The following is a 17,153-nucleotide window of genomic DNA, read 5'->3' as shown; positions in this document are numbered from 1 at the left end:
GGTCCAGGTGGCGCGCCGCTCGCAGTCGGCCGTCTCAACAGCCTCGGCAGCCGAGCCGAGCGCTCGGATCCGGGCCTCTTATTTTAGGACACGTACTACGGGGATTACACCGGGGTCACAGCCGGATCTTGGCGACATTTTGTGGCGCCTAATGCTCTGATGGCACCCCGTGCGGCTGTGTATCCGAAACAGCGATATTTACGACCAGTTTATGTGAGTGGCCTTTGGTTCATAGCCAAGGTCCGCTGAAATGACAGCTGTGTATGAGCGTGTCTCCCTCTGAAAGATCGTCGAGATTCCGGCCGCGGCGACCGAATTTCCTTGCAGGAGAAATTCTAGAGGCCCGTGTACTGTGCGATGTCAGTGAACGGTAAAGAACCCCAGGAGGTCGAAAAAATGGGGGGTACCTTGTGTAAAGTGCGTAGAGGCGAAAGCGTTTTCCGCACCACTTTGACTGCCTATGTGGCTCTGGTGGAGTCACACATAATTGAGTACTAATTACAAAGTGATGACAAATTACTGATTAATGGTTGATTACTTATGAATGTCTACGTACTAATTAGATGGTAGTTAATGACGCTTAAGCTTCTCCTTTAGGAGTGGAACGCGACAGCATGTTGTAGCGCTGCCAGGGAGTCCAGGGAACGCCACCACCCGTTCGGCGCGATGCCTTGCCCTTTGAACGCAAACGCTTTTTGAGGAAAGGAAATGGCGCAGTAATTCTCTGTCATCTCGGTGGACACCTTAACCGCACCGTAGAGGAAGGGAGGAAGTGGGAGTGAAAGAAGACAAAGAGGGCGCGTAATGAAGAAAATGAAAATTGTATTTGAAAGGAAATTACGCAGTAACTGACTCGCATATCTCGGTGGACACCCGTCAAAAGCCTGACACCTCTGCTGATAAGCTTCTGCTGACAGCCTTCTCTCGACAACGATGAGGCATTAAAGGCTTTCGCCTTAATTTCCGAAGCTCTTCACTAGTGCGTCCCTCATAGCCCCAATAGACCAACCAAGAAGGATTGCCCTTTCAAAGCGGCGTTGTTCTGCTCGGCGAAAGCCGGGTCGCAAACTGGGCGCTCCAAGGAGAAGCTCCTCGCCGGTAAAGAGGAGGTGTGAGCGGGTTAATGGCCCGATGCTAACGAGCCGCGTGGCCGTGTCGGGTCGCGGGCGCATATCGAGGCTTCCGGCGGTGATGCTCGCCGCGTGTCGGCAGCGTCGCGCTTGGGTGGCCGCGTGCTCGATCCGCCACGCCGATATATGCTATATGCGGCGAACAAAGCAGCGGGCTTTGACGAGCGGCACCGGCGCGTCACCGGTCGGCGTGCGCACGCTGCCTCTCACTGCAGGCTCATTGAGTTGGACGTTCGTTTAGGCAGCAAAATAGCTGCCGTGAAAGTTGACGTAAAGGCGGTGACGCACCTCAGCTAACGTCAACTTCCCTTGACAGAACTCGCACAGCGTGATAGAAAACAAAGTTTCTAGTACACACTCAGAAGTGGTCATTTTGGGATTTATGGTGCACATGTGGCTCTCGTGCGCCGGCTCAGGTGTTAGGTTCTCGGCTGCTGACCCGAAGGACGCGGGTTCGATTCCGTCCGCGGCGGCCGCATTTCGATGGAGGCCCGTGTGCTGTGCGATGTCAGTGCACGTTAAAGAACCCCAGGTGGTGGAAATTTCCGGAGCCCTTCACTACGGCGTCCCTCATAGCCTTAGTCGCTTTGGGACGTTAAACCTTACAAACCAAACCAAGCATGTGGCTCTCGTGCGCCGAACATTTCAAGTTACAGTGTCTGTGTACTGCGTTTAAAAGAAGTAAGGGTTTTGGAGGTTCAGGTTTGCATAAGCATTTCATTCTTGTAAACGACGTGGTTTGTAATCAAGGCGATTGGTCACCTCCTTTAGACCGCGGCCGCTCGAGTTGCAGCCGGTGTCGGCGCTTGAGGGCTCCTTCTCCGGCCGGCCTGTCTCTGCTGCAGTGCGGTTTCCTTCGTTGCGGGTCCCCTTACGACGGGGGCGCCGAAACGTAAAACGCTGTTGGCGTAGCGCCGCCGACGCCATTGTTCGCCAGCGTAGTTCTGGCATTCCCCGCGTGCCGTTTTAGAATAATGGCCGAGGCTGGCTGTAGTGTATGTGTAATCAGTTACGGGGAAGAGAACGGTAGCGGTCTCACTCGGGTGTGCACCTCATCTGCGCCGTGAGTGAGGAAATGGAGGAGGGAGAGAGAGAGCAAGAGGCGCCACATTGGGCTGTGGGCTCCAGAATAATTCGGTCACCTGATGTTCCTTATTGTGCACAGAACTCGCACAGCACGGATACACGAACGTGTCATAGGTTCCCTTCGAAAAGCGCTGTGTGCTTTTGGGAAAGAGGGCATCAAGTACTCTCATTGGATGGAATGTAACGTCTTTCAATTTCTTCAGTTCGTAATGAAAAGTAGGCGGTACTTTCAACGTCTCGTAGTCACTTTCCTTCAACGGTTGTGTGCAGCTGTCTCCAAAAGCCAAACGGTCACGCGGAGAACGGACGGGTCTTCTTGATAAATGCCGTGCGTATCGCGGTTGCGCGACTTTTCTGAGGGGTGGCGGTGTCCGTGCACAAGGCCCCTTGCTCGATTAGATCGCCATCATGTCTCGACCGGAGGAGTATTGGGATTGTATCGTGTTCGATGCGGCGGCGAGGGATTCGTTGTCTTTCACCGCTTTCGTTTCCAGTTACCCTCAAGGAAGCACGTAATGGAAATCATGTGGAGGTGTAAAGTGTAGGTCGTGACAGTCAATCCATCGTATTAAAAACCGGCGCTGACAAACACAGACGGAGGACGAGACGACACAAACTGAAGGCGCTCCGGCGTGTCAGGAAGCTCCGCTCCCGGAGGTGGCGCCAACGGAGAACCTTCCAGCGTGCAAAAAGTGACGAGAGAAGAGGGAAAGGCGCGAAGAGGCTGAAATTCAAATTTTACTTACAGATACCTCACCTCCTATAAAATTCTTCCTGGACAGTGTTCGTGAAGCGCGACGCTTTAACATCCCAGGCATACCGCAACCTTATTAGAGGCCCTTACGGAGCCCCTTTAAGTGTATCCTCCATATTATTTTTTTCTTTTGAGTCGGCGTTTGCTGCGGAAAGTCAGTTTTGGTCTCCGACTTTACCGGTGTCGTCACTCGACATAAACGTGATGATTTCTTCCACGAGTCCTGGCAGAGTGGTCCCACTTCGGTTAACGTCGCCAATCGGCCGAACTGTCGAGAACAGCGGATGCATGATATGCGACGTAACACGTCGATTGTCTGGGAGCACTTTCAGGTATTTGCGGAGCAGTTTGCCAGTGAGACTTCCTACGCACAGTGTCCCCTTCGTGGACGCTTTTATTGGCGCGCGTGTGTGTGTCGGCCTCTGCAGGGACGAGTGGAACGGCGTGCCGTGTGCGCGCATTGCAAATTCCCCCGCGCCGTGCCCGCCGAACGGGCCTGTTTGCTCAGGAGGACACGCGTCCGCCTTTACTGCCGCTTTAGTGGCGTGCACGCCATATACTTTCCGGCTCCGGGGCGCTTAATAAGGTTCTCTCCCTGTCCGCCAATGGCGCGCTTGGCCGCCTGTACGCTGTCCTTGAGGCTGTTTCATTCCTTGGTTGCATGGTTAATTTGCTGGCCCGAAAGACGCGGGTTCGATCCCGGCCCTAGCGGTCGAATTTCTATATGGAGGCGAAATTCTAGAGGCCCGTGTACTGTGCGATGTCAGTGCACGTTAAAGAACCCCAGGTGGTCGATATTTCCGGAGCCCTCCACTACGGCATCCCTCATAGCCTGGGTTGCTTTGGGACGTTAAACACCAATAAACCAACTAGTAAACCAAGCATGGTTAATCTATGCGTAGTCGACTGGCGTTTCTACGTACTGTTTTGCCGCCGCTTTGTGGAATTTGAACTTTGTGGCGCTCTCTGAGGGTGTACCGCGGAGGAATGAACGAATCGAGCCTAAGGGGGGGTGTCTGCCGCGTGTGGTTCGAGCCTTTCGTCCCCGGGTAACTCGGGGAGACGCCTGGCAGAGAAGTGCCTCGCTTGGACTTCCTTTTTTTTTTTTCACGTCAGTGCACGTGTCCTTACGTAACAGCGAGGCTGCTCGGCTTCCCACCTGCCCCTCATGAAATGTTGCGCCCCCCAAAGTCTCTCCGATTGGGCGGCCGAGTGGAGGCGCCTCGGCGCAAAGAGCAAAGATTAGTCCTCAGTAACACGGAAAGCCGAGCTAGTCGGTAGGACACTATGTGCAGACAGCGCGAAACACAGCGGACAAGAAGAGGGGAGGCGGGAGTCAGCGCTCGTCCCGTCTTCTTTCTTCTTATGCACTGTGTTTCGCGCTGTTTCCACGCAATAGTCCGCAGTGCTGTGATATTGATGTACCCGATCCGTCTGTGCCCCGTCGGCAGGCTTGACTGCAGAACAAAGGGCGCTTCTGTGCCCCGAGCGACCTTCACTCCGGCTGGAATCCGTGGATCAGTTCCTCCTCTTGCGCCTTTTACGACACTTGAAAGACCTTTTACATTGAACCTCATTTTGGGGGTGGCGGCCGCCGTTGTTCGCAGATGCCCCGCCCAACCCGTGTTGGGCTCCGTGCGCTCCCGCGCCGGAGGGCCGGAGGCAGCTTCGGGCAGCTGAGGGGGAGGGAAGCGTCGCTGGCCGTTTGCGATGGACTGGTAGTGGGATTTGTCCAACGCACGCGCAAACGGTGCTGCTGAACGTTCACCGTGTCTAAACCGCGTGTCAGTTTCTCGGCCTTTGTTTGACCTTCTCGGGAGATGTACCAAGCGCGTCAAACGCGTCTCGTGAAGCACTGTATTTGAACGAAAAACGTTAACGAGCAGTGAAGGTTGCTTTCATGACTTGCGTGAACCTCCTTCTGTATTGCTCGCCATTTGCTGCGCTCGTTCGGGCTCGTTTTCCAGTAGAAAAGCGCCTTCACAGTGAGGCCGTTTGTGTTTGCAGCGCTTCGGCGCGACCAGCGGCGTCATCGGTGGCGTTGTTCGAACGCCGATGACCGGATAGCGGCTTGCGTGGTATCCCACAAGGCCGTGTGCCTGGATCTGCTCGGGCTCTTTTCCACTTCGCACATTTTGCAGAGCTGTGAGCATTCTTGAAAGCGCAATGTGGAACTGTGAGAGCGACAGGCGGCAGAGAGATTACTTTTTACATCATGGCGTGCAACTACCACCCCAGGCGCTTTTAGTCCTCTTGACGGCAGACCACTCTCTTTCAATGATTACGACGAAAGTAATGACCTTGTTCCATAGAAAACCACTTGCGCATATCGAGAGTTACTGAGCATGTTGGAGGGAAGGCGTTCACCCAAGCCTACCGTGTGTGAGGAAAATGCTAAATTCTGTCAAGAAGCGAAGGTCACGCAGGTTCAAGAGACGCGGGACTGGGAGGGAAAGGAGGAGGGGTTAAGTCGAGACCTCTGTCGGGGAAGATTCTTCCCTAGTCGAGTGGGTTTTTTAGTGCTGCCGTATGTCTGTAGCGGAAAGCGCTCCATTTTTCTCAGCTCTTCGCAGTAGGAGAAATTTATCCTGATTCGGAATTCGATTCCGGTACCCCTAGAACACTCGCTGTGCCCGTTAAGCTCGCAGTAGGCCCGAGTCGATTGGACAGCGCGTCCCTCCGGCCGACATGCAGACGCCGCCGGCGCGCGAGTGCCGTGGAGCGCCTAGGGCGGAATTTCCCCGCCTGGGCGTTCCTGCTCAGCAAAAGCGTGTGTGTGGGCGGGCCAACTCCTGCCGCTGTGTGTGCAGGTGAAGTGCGCAGCTGCGTAGCCCCGTTAGGCACACGCGGGGGAAACCTTTCCGCTGCCCCCGTTGCGGGCGCGCTTTTTCCACCACGGTTGCCAGCGAAGGGCTGCCGCGATGCCCCGCTTTTTCGGCCGTGTTTCTGGCGGCGGCATTAAGGACGGAAATGTGCGCGCGCCACCCCGTTCTCTTGGCCTTCCCGGGTGGTGCCTCCCGCGAGGTCGCCCGCGCTACTCCCGACAGGAAAGCCTCCGCGCGCAACTCCCGCACCGCCGCGATGCGGCTGAACGGCTGGATGTGCGACTGATAGGTTGGGTTGTGCGCCGGACACACGACGGGGGACCCTCGCGTGTTCGTGGCCGCAGTTTAGAAGGCCGAGCAAGCGAATGTATGGGAGAATGCCGATTGCGCAATACCATCTGTCGAGGCACTGAGGGCCGCGTTACGGTGTGTGGCGCAGTTAGGCGAAAGTGCATCGTTGTGCAAAGCCACGAAGTCACTCTGCCCCCTGTGGAGTCCTGTGCCCATCTATGTGCCAAGCACTGGACGCAGAAGGTGTTCGGCCCCTCCCTCCTTCACTGCTGCTGCTGCTGACTGCATACCACCCTGCAGAACTCGCGGACGAATGCTTCATCTTCGAATGCCACATGCACTGCATTAGATGCTTTTTGTTGCCAGATACTGTCAAATGTAGCCATCTGTAGCCAAGCTAAAAATGTTGACCTGGGTCCGTATGCTCTTGGTAGGGGCAGCTTTTAGCTAATGGTTTAAATGACTTACCACTTGATAAACTGTGCTTGGCATACTTAAGTTTTAAGCTATTTTACAATGGGTTAATGCCTCAGTGTCAGCAGATGTGTCTGCATTTGGCGGGTGTCCACCTAGATATGTGAGACAGTTACTGCATAACTTCCCCCTTTCTCTTTCTTCTTTCACTCCCACTGCCTCCCTTCCTGTGTGTGCTGTTCAGGGGTCCATGGAGATGACAGAGAATTACTGCCCCATTTCCTTTCCTCAAAAAGCGTTGTGTTCAAAGGGAAAGCCATCGCAGGGAACAGTGGTGGAATTCTGTGGACTCCCTGGCAGCGCTACAACACGCTGTCGCGTTCCTCTCCTAAAGGCGAAGCTTACGCATCGTCATTTAGCAGTTAATTAGTATTAATCATTAATCAGTAATTATTCATTGATTAGCTATTTGTCATTAGTTTGTCATCAATTATGTGTGACGTCATCCAGTCGTGACATCACCAGTGCCACATACTCAAAGTGGTGCGGAAAACGCTTTCGCCTCTATGCACTTTAGACAGTCAAAATGCCCCCTGAATTTTTTTAATAATTGCTCAATTTCTGGAGGCATGGAAGAGGCGATCCTTAAAGGTGCGCTGAAGAGGATTCTGAACTTGTCTTTTTGCCGCGGGAACTCGATCTACACGTTCCTAGCATTCTTAGAAACAGTGACTTATTGCCCTGTGTGGCCGATTTCCCCAATTAAATCGAATTAACGTCCGGCTCCCGCCTTTTTTTTTTAATTCTGCCTCGTACGGTGGGCGGAGTCGACCAACGCGTGGAGCGCCTTTCACCCAGTCCCGTGGCGGCTTGCCGCTCTGCCAGCGGCGGAGTAATACGTAGTAGTCCGTAGTAGCAAATAGTCCGCGCGTATTTTTATTTCTTCGGGCTTATTTTGCGGCTATATTATCTGCAAATGAAACTATTTATTCATGGAAACCTAAAAAACAAAATAAAGCGAAAGCAAAGCCACCACGGGACTGGGTGAAAGGCGCTCCACGCGTTGGTTGACTCCGCCCACCGTACGAGGCAGAATTTAAAAAAAAAGGCGGGAGCCGGACGTTAATTCGATTTAATTGGGGAAATCGGCCACACAGGGCTATAAGTCCTTGTTTCTAAGAATGCTAGGAACGTGTAGATTGAGTTCCCGCGGCAAAAAGACAGGTTCAGAATCCTCTTCAGTGCACCTTTAAGTTAACCTTGCTTCAGCTAGCCAAAGACAACCACTTATACATGCTATTTAAATAAGCAGAATTATAACACCCGGCTACTCTACAGTGCAGTGCTGCAGTGTAACAAACCTTTGCCTTTGCCTCGGTTGCTGCCACCGGAAACGAGCACTTCTGCGGTGATGTGTCTGTCACTGGGGCCGCTATATCGCAGCAGCCATCTTATCACTTATTGTTTGTTGGAGATAAGTACACACTAGAGGTGCAATTTAGCGCTAAACTCTGGGGCCTGTGTGGTGCATGCACATTCTGGGAAAACTTCATCAATTCATGTTTTATGGAGCCGTGCATACGCAGTTTCCTCCTCAGCTCTTTCAGTCATATGCTTATCTGGCAAGAGTGATTGTGGAGATGGTATGTCTGCCTTTCACGTATCACCGATTGTCACTCACATTCAGTTTCTACGCCATTACACACGCTGCAAATCTCTCTTTTCACTTGAGCGTTCATGTGCAGTCACGTCTCTAAAGTGGCCTTTATTGGCCACGGTGAAGCGAATGCAGAAAATAACTGCAAGAAATGCATAGTTTTGCTGAGTTATAACTTTGTATTTGGGTAGGCAGTGAGATATCCCGACTTCGTGGGGCATGCACGAAAAGCCAGAAACTTTCATGGCACAGATTGGAAAGTAGTTTATCCAACATTGCCCATCTGTGATGTAACAATTTGCAGAAATTTTTAATTGCAGATTGACTTTTTTTTTGTTCATAGTGGTACATGAATCCAGTTAGTTCATTTGCATTTTACAAAATGTCTGTGCACTGCAGCAGCCACTGAGGTGTGTGCAAATTTCAGAGCTTGCTATTGCCACAGATAGTTCGTTCGTTCATTCATTCATTCAGTCGAGAACCTCTGAAGGCCTTTTAGAAGAGGGTATTACAAAGGGGGCAGCTGATGTTGCCTGAAAAACATACATACAGTATTTTGCTGTAACTAAAACTGGCTTTTTGCTTTGGAGCCAGAATATGCCAAATTGCACACACTTGTAATGAAGAGGATCATTCTTAAATTAAGCGTCAGTGATATACTTGGATATCTGTGCATTTTTTTCCTCTTTTTTATTATTAGCAGGCTCTATGGTCTACTTGCAACACACTACAAAATATAAAGGTATAGGCATTTTATCACGGTTTAAAGGGACCATCAAGTCAATGATTTGAGAAAGTGTACACATCAATGAAATGAGTGATGCAGATATGCTGCTTAGCCTAATGTGCTGCACTTGAGGCTAATGACCCCATATAGATGCCAGAATTTGATCGCCACTGCCTGTGTTATTTTGCATTCCACAAAAGCCAGAGAATGGCTTAGGCATGCCCGCATGTGTATATTTCTGACTAACTTAAATAAAATCTATTAAATCTATTATTGCGCTGTATTACTCTCTCAGGTCTTTCCCTTTATATTCCCTCTTCCTTTTCCCCATTAGAGGGTAGAAAACTTGCATGGCGGGGCTCTGCTGGCACCATTGACTGTCACGTGCGTCATTTCATGTGCGGTGTTTTCTTGGCAACTTTCGTACCTTATGGTCATCAAGCAATACGCTGCCTTCATCTCAAGCTGACTACAATGCTCATTATCTCAAAGTTCATTCCCCATATTACAGCTGCCTTTTCTTACATCTTCACATGTTTGCTCAAACGGGTATTTTTGTTGCCTGTAGATTCAATGAGTTTGTGTGCAGACATGTGGGAGAGTAGCAGTGGATTTCCCTACCCTTCCTGGTATCAGCTATCAGCGTCATTCACAGCTGTTCTACTCTTCTAACCTCCCCTATGTGCCAGTGCAAGCTGTAGTCTTGTTGTGAAGCAGTTTTCTTTTTTGCTGCCTCTTTGGTTTTATCCAACCCAGGGCATGGCTCAATGCTGTGTCCTTTATGACCCAGCTGCAGACAGTGTTCGGAATGACGGCATAAAACAGCGCTCGGCTCGTGTGGAGAGAAAGGCGATGAGTTTGTACACTGGCTCACATCGCACAGTTGCCGTCTTGCCGTCTGAAGCCCGCACGTGAAAGCTATGGGTTTTTGACTGCTCTTCCTCTACAGTGCACTCAAGTGGTTTTGTGAGGTTGCTCTGCAGTCACTTTCATTTGTGTGATGACGTCACAAGGTCACGTGACCTAGCTGGCAGGTCACGTGACTGCTTTTCCGCTCATAATGCCATCACGGTGTGTTCCGCTGAATGGGAGCCTTAACACCATTGCATTACAATTAAATATGGTTATCACTACCACTGGCTGTTATTGCAATCAACCTGCTGTGTGTCAAGCCAGTTTTTAAGCTCTGATCCCGGAGGGCAGGCTGCATAGCCATCCATTTCGGAACGGTGATCACTGAATCCTTTTCGGCCTTTTCATCAGGAGTTTGAAGCGAGCGACAGAAAAAAATTTGTTTATCCAATTTTCTCAGCAATAAATCCATCTTTCGCTGCCAGTCAAACATCAGCTTCAGCAGAAAGAGCAGTAGAATGAACTTGTACTGATAACGAAAATGGGATAGAGTCATCATCATCATCACCAACCTGACTACGCCCACTGCAGGGCAAAGGCCTCTCCCATGTCTTTCCAATTAATCTTGTCCTTCGCCAGTTACAACAGCCCTATTCCCGTAAATTTCTTAATCTCATCCGCCCACCTAACTTTCTGATGCCCCCTGCTACGCTTGCCTTCTCTTGGAATCCACTCCATTACCCTTAAAGACCAACGTTTATCTTGCCTTCGCATGACAGCCTTGTTGAAATCAAGAGGAAGAAGTGGGCTTGGGCAGGAATGGAGTGTGCACTTTTACAAAAAAAAATAAAACGAGAAAATGACACACAGGACCAGATGAAGGCGCAGTCTCACATGCTTCACCAGACTTATGGCAGCCAATTTATTTTTGGCTCATCCACATACTTAAAAACACTTTCTTGTGCAAATGAGAGAAAATATTCAGCCTATGCTTGTCGTTCAATCTGTGATGCCGCTTTTTATCCGCTCAAATGCCTAGTGGCTAAACACGGAAGGTTTTTGGACAGAAGCAGGCCTCTGGGAAGGAGGCAGCAATAATGAAGCGGACAACAACTGTAATGCAAGAAGCTCTTGCCATCTGGCAGAGAACACGCTTCAGTGTACACGTGCTCGGTTATCTTGCACAATGACCTCATTGTCTGCTCTTATCTTTGCTTGGACAACTTTGGGGGGCTCACAATGGCCTCATTTTTATCAATGAGGCTAATCTGCGAATGGCTGGAGAATGATGTGTGATAGCGCTTGATTGTTACTCTGGTATCGGTTGTCTTTCATCTTTCAGAGACATGGTACGCAGCTAATGAATGTGGGTGGCATCTTCGTGGGATTCTGTAGAAATGCACTTCATGATATGATGTGTGATATTATTCTACTAGAACAAGTGCGCGCAGTGAGCTGTACATGTAATTGCATAAGTGCCTTTAAAACTAGAGGAGCAAGTAACCCTTATTGCAGCTTGATAAGCGCACTACACGCGGTGTGTGGAGGTCGCAATTTCAGTTCTCAGTGACGGCGTTCACTGTTTCCTGTACTGTATGTCAGCCTGTCTGCCGTTCATTGTAATTATCAAAGACCTGCTTCCTGCTGTAGTTAAGAAGAAAAAAAGGGGGTCTCATTTTTTTTATGTTTCAAAGGCTGCGGGCGTGTTTCGTTTACTTATCTGTGCCGAGAGGTATGTATGCCTTCATTGAGCAGTAGTATGGAGAAGCTGTGCAGTTATAATTAAGCATAGTTTTTTTAATCTTTTATTTTATGACATACTGCAGGCCATGAGTCCCAAGCAGGAGTGGATACAGAAACAGATGACAGATTGAGCAATGACACCAAAATGCAAACAGAACACGAGCAGCGGGAAATGACATGGAAGAGAAAAAAAAAACTAACAAAACAAGCTAAAAAAAGAACGTGCTAACAATGGTCACTTATCAGGTCAAGAGACCGTACACACGAAGGTGGTAAGCTGTTGCAGTCATTGATGGTTTGCGGAAAGAAAGAGTGCTGAAATAAGTTACTTTTTGCAGAGTATGGGGTCAGAGAAAGGGGATGGGAGTGTCTGGTTTGTCTGCTGCTCTGTAGGTTAAGGTACGGAAAAGAATTTATTCCAAGTTTATGGTAGTTATAGTAATTCTATATGGACACTTTTGTTGTGTTGGCATTTTCTGCGGCACATTTTTTTTTTGTTTCGTTTCTTCGCACTATCGTTCCTCTCCTCGCATAGATTTATCAGCGAAGCTTTTTTCCACCCCGTTTTTTTGGGTTTCCAGCCCGTTTATTTGCTACTGTGGGGTTTCCCAGCTGGTCTTACCACTTTGGTTTGTGTGCAAGGTTACGCGGTCATGCCCTGCTGCGTGGCTTCTCTGGGTTTTACTGCTGCCCGAGAAGATTAGCGGGCGGCGAGCGTTGCATGCCATCCTTGCTCGGAGTAAGCGCAGACACCTCGAACGGCGCCTTTTGAGCTGATAAAACCACGAGAGTAGCGGAGTCACAGTTCGAGAGAGGCGGCCATGTTTGTCATAAAAGCGAGAGGAATGCAAGTGATAGGTGCGCTGGTAGAAACTCGAAGCAGCGACAGAGTGCAGCCTGCGCACAGCTGTCATCATTGGTAGCTGGAATGAAACCTCTCGAGTCTGCGAGAGCTGCACTTGGTGGTCGGTAGAAGCGAACTGCTTGTGAGAAAAGCTATCGAGCTCAAATTGTAAATATGGGCGCATGCACACACACACACGGAACTGTGTCGAGATAGAATACACACAGTAGCTTATGCTGCCTGTGGGTGCAGTGTTTGTATGCCATGGCTTGCTTCAGTTGCGCACAAATTCGAGAACCATGAAAATAACGCAGGGTTTTAGTGGCGCACACAGCCGTACCTTGTGCAAGCGCAGCGTTAGTTCTATTGCTGACGCCTATTTGATGAACAAGCTTAAAGCAGGTTGTCGTAGGAGCATTTGGCTTCTTGAAACTCAGAAGTGCAAGATGCCGGGCTAGTTGGTAATCCATGATGAAAAAACAGCGCAAGGAACGGGACGAAAACACAAAGGAAGAAGACACAGACACGGGCGCTGACTAACAACTGAAATTTTATTTCGATGCAGGACACATATATAAAGTACGCTGTTTTTTTGCCTCTTCATCGTTTTCATCGCTTTCACTTTCCGTCCTGGCCTCTTACACCGTGGTTTTATCGCTTTTTGTCTTTCTTTCGGCCTTTTCACCTTTTTATCGTTTTTGCCCTTGGACGTGACTACACTGTTTCGGTGATTGTGCAGGATCGCCTTGGACACACCCCCCCTCTTTGTACCTTACATATGTGTCCTGCATCGAAATAAAATTTCAGTTGTTAGTCAGCGCCCGTGTCTGTGTCTTCTTCCTTCGTGTTTTCGTCCCGTTCCTTGCGCTGTTTTTTCATCATCTTCTTGAAACTGAGAGAAGTGAAATTCGATTTTTTGATTTGAAGGTCTAATAATCAAGGGAACTGCAGTCAGGAGTCAGCCCATGGTACCTGTTTTTGCTCAGTTATTGGTTCCCCCCCTTTTTTTTTATGCAGCTTTGCCTCAAACATGGTAGAATACAGCTGCACATCATCTTACACACTTACTTGGCATTCATCAGAGTGAAATTTTCAGACTTTAGCACTGGGCCGGGTTAAGGCGTGGATCCCCTCAACGGTTACCCACCTTCCCACTGCGGAGCTTTGAGACACATTAATTTCATTAGGCCGGTCGACCTGCGCGTAAATGTGGATCAAAAGAAGGAGTTCAAGGTACGGCAGCTTGCACATATAGAAGGAAGCTGAATATTTATACAAGGCGAAAATTTACAGTTTCAGAATAACAGAATAGTGCATCATAAACGAGTAGCACTGAACACACAGGATTAATTACAAATAACTATGCAAGAATGCAGGAGGATGCAAATACTGTTAAAATATACTGGGGAACGCAGGAAAACAACAACAAAAAAAGAAGGGAGCGAAAAAATTATAGTTCAGGAATAGTTCAAGGCAGAAAAAGTTCTCTCATGACACGGAGGCGATTGGAGGCAAATGGGGTTTACAGCAAGGCAGTTAGCAGGGTCACAAAGGAAGAACTGCGGACGATCAGTTCTGCGGGAAGCACCCGAGAGACTGGATCCTCGCAAAGTGCACTGCCTCGATGTGACCGAGCCCACCTTCTTAACTCTTTCGCTACCGCGGAAAAATGCACGATTTGGAGTGTACTGAAAGGAAATTTTTTTTCGCAAGAACTAATACACCCAGCACAGATTGCAATGCATGAAATTGTAGCTTATTAGTTACACTTCTGAATGAAACAAACAGAAGAGTTGTGTGTGCAAAAGTAAATGAACATTTATTTGTGAAATTTGCTAAAAAAACAAAAAAAGTATATAGCAAAAACAGAAATTACCGGCTGCACTAAGCCCGAACTTGATTAGAGGAAAACTGGAATATACAAACTGTTGCACATGTTTATAGCTGTCATTATTCACAGTTTCAGCTATGAGAAAAATTTACTGCACTTTCCATGGCTTGTCAAGTCAGGGGTCATGACTGTGGTGCCACTGTGAACAGCAATCAGGGGTGAAGATGTGAAGCAGAGGTAGACTGACAAGTGCTTCACATAAGGTTTTATCTTTGTTCCTCCCTTGTTCTCTGATAGCCGAGCTTCCAGTTTCTTCTTTTTTTCATTATTTTCGGTTGGTGTTGAATGGATTCTATGAGAGGATTGGGGGCGTGGACTTCTTTTCCCTCATCATACCCGAAGATTTCTTGAATGAGCTGCTCCCTGAAAGCCAGCTGATAAAATTTGGCATTTTAGGCAAGCTCTAAAACATCAAGATTGATGAAATAAGTTTTATTGATGTGGTTCAAAAGCCAGGACACTTTCCAAGTGTTGCCAATAGAAGCTGCCGCCACTGAATCATCCGGGTTCGTTACGTGCAAAAAAAAAACAAAAAAAGCGAAAAACCAATTTTGAGAAATGATTTTTGATGGCAGAGGGCCAGAATAGATTATTCTGGTATTTCGGTAGAGATACAGTCGTGGCAGGTCAACAATTCCAATGTATATGATGATTCCAATAAACATCAGAGTCTCCAACAGATTCACGTCTTCCCATGAGTCGTCACGCCGAATTTGCTGAAAATCTTCATCCATGCATACTTATTAGTGTTTCCGCACACGGTCTTTATCATTTCCGCCGTGAAGAGCATCAAAAAAAAAGTCAAGCGAATCTCCGAGCGCCGCTCCGCAGCGATGTGCCGATATGGACACCTAGCTGTCGTCTTGGTTGAAAAACGCGACGTGACCTTGAGCATTTGGCAAACTGTCTTCGCTATACGTTGTCAAGACCCTGAAGCACAAAAATAAACCACTATCATCAATTACAAACCATATGCACCGCAGTAAACACACAGCGAAAGAAAACAGAACTTATATGCAAGTACGTGCTGACGTTCCAGGCTCCCGAGGCGAAGTCTCGCTGTCGAACCCGAAATCTGACGTTTGTACATTGTTGCCCGACTAATAACCGCTGCTTTTGTCGCAAAAAACGAAACCGAAACCGGCCGACGTGCTCGGTGTCAGCTTTCGCTTTCGAGGAGCGCACGGCGACGCGGACGCCATTTTCTCCGGCTGACGCTGCTGCGGCCGTTCAAAGTTTTATTTTTCACGGCGCCCCCTCATGTCAAAACACTGAAACCAAGGCTGCAATCGAAAGAGCAGTTGTTGAACTCGCTAACTAGATGGCGGAGCACGTCCACAACGCTCCAAAATGAGCTTTTTTTGCGCGGGCGATTTGAATCGATCATATGCGAACGATGGCCTATGGCGCGGTAGCGAAAGAGTTAAACTCGTCAGGGTTTCACGGCATGCCCATCAAGGCAACAAGCCTCCGGGTTAGTGCTCCGAGGAGCCTTTGAGAACATGTCTGAACGTCCGGGTGGCCTGCCCGTATTTTCTCCCATTTAGGAGGCGGCTTGGGACAGATGTGTTGCAGTTCTAGCTGCCTAGCTGCGTAAAATTGCATTGCCCATCGACTGGGGTTGCAGACCCTGGTCACGCAACTTGAGACAGTAAGCAGGACTGCCGGTTCCAAGGAGTGTCCAAAAAGCGCCAGACTTCTTGCTTTACCCTGGGTCAAGAAAAGCAGCCGGGATGGCTGCACTTTCCTCCCCCTCACCCCACAAGTGCTGCTATTCTCCTATGCCGGTCCAGATTACATGCATCCACAGATGGTATCTTCTTGACAGCATGCCCACTCCTGTGTCACTTATGCAGACACCGAAGTCCGAGGGAAGGTGGCCGTCCTGTATCAGTAGATAACCGTATCCTAGTGACAGAGGCAAGCCTGTTCACAGAGGTGGGCCTGTTGGGAAAGCATGTTCACAGCGGTTTTTGCCTGCCAAAAAAAGGTGCACACACAACAGAGAAATGCACAGGACTTGGTGCTGGCGACACGGGGGCTACATTTTCTGAAAGTGGAGCTTTTATATAAAAGCTATAAAAGCACAAAGAATGAAATGAGACACTGCTGTAGGCTAGTGTCAATACCCTTTTTTGCTGTGTGTTGATCACAGAGTCCATTTCAATGTAGGCTTACTGAGCCACTTGTGACACTGTTTCCCTTGTACTATCGGGGACAAAAGTGGTATACACCACGCGGCGGGAGCCAGAACAACGGAGAACTGTGGCATTTTGGTGAGCTAAAGCACCAAACATTGAAACGAGCCAAGTGACACGCCTGCTGATAATAAAGTTCACACATTGGCTGTCGCGATCCCAGATGCCGCCTGTAGATGGCGTTGCAAAGCAGTTTTCTGTTGCTCCGGCTCCCGCTGCGTGGAGTATACCACTTTTGTCCCCGATAGTACAGATGCAAAGTGTGGTCTGTCTCTGGGATGTGAAAGAAGAGCTAAGGCCCTCCTCTGTTTCTCCCTCCCTGGTGCGTGCAGTTTGAGGATGCCTTTGACGACCTCTCGCACTTTGATGGCGAGGACTTCCTGAGCAGCCTGGGCTGCCACGCTGGGGGTGGCGGGGGCCATGCCACGGTTCCCAGCTCCCTGGTGGAGTTTGAGGAGGTGTGGCCAGGGGGGGCAGGCCCCAAGGGAGGCGCCCCGGGGGTCGTGTCCTCCTCATGTCCCCCCGACCTGGCCCTGGTCAAGGAGGAGGAGATGCCTCTGATGGAGGGTGATTTGCGGGCACTCGCCAAGGACCGCCAGAAGAAGGACAACCACAACATGAGTACGTTGGGCCTTGTTTCTGCACACAGCTAGGCTGAACAGGACTGAGTGCTGAGGAGGGAAGGATACAGTTAGGAATGTGTGGTAGGGAAGCCATCTGCTACAACAGACCTAATTTCGG

At 49.4% G+C, this 17,153-nt stretch overlaps 1 protein-coding gene across 1 annotated transcript in view; it reads left to right on the top strand.

The window, feature by feature from the left end:
• Nucleotides 1-17,153, top strand: part of Mitf (transcription factor Mitf) — a 113,765-nt gene that overhangs the window by 75,921 nt on the left and 20,691 nt on the right. The window contains exon 4 of the mRNA XM_089563800.1: nucleotides 16,745-17,033. Within this exon, the coding sequence (XP_089419926.1) occupies nucleotides 16,745-17,033 (289 nt within the window). The remainder of the gene's footprint in view (nucleotides 1-16,744; nucleotides 17,034-17,153) is intronic.

This window comes from Amblyomma mixtum, chromosome 10 (assembly GCF_055824585.1).
Source record: "Amblyomma mixtum isolate Tamu chromosome 10, ASM5582458v1, whole genome shotgun sequence".
In the NCBI taxonomy this organism is placed as follows: domain Eukaryota; kingdom Metazoa; phylum Arthropoda; class Arachnida; order Ixodida; family Ixodidae; genus Amblyomma; species Amblyomma mixtum.
This window is presented reverse-complemented; position numbering and strand designations above follow the sequence as displayed.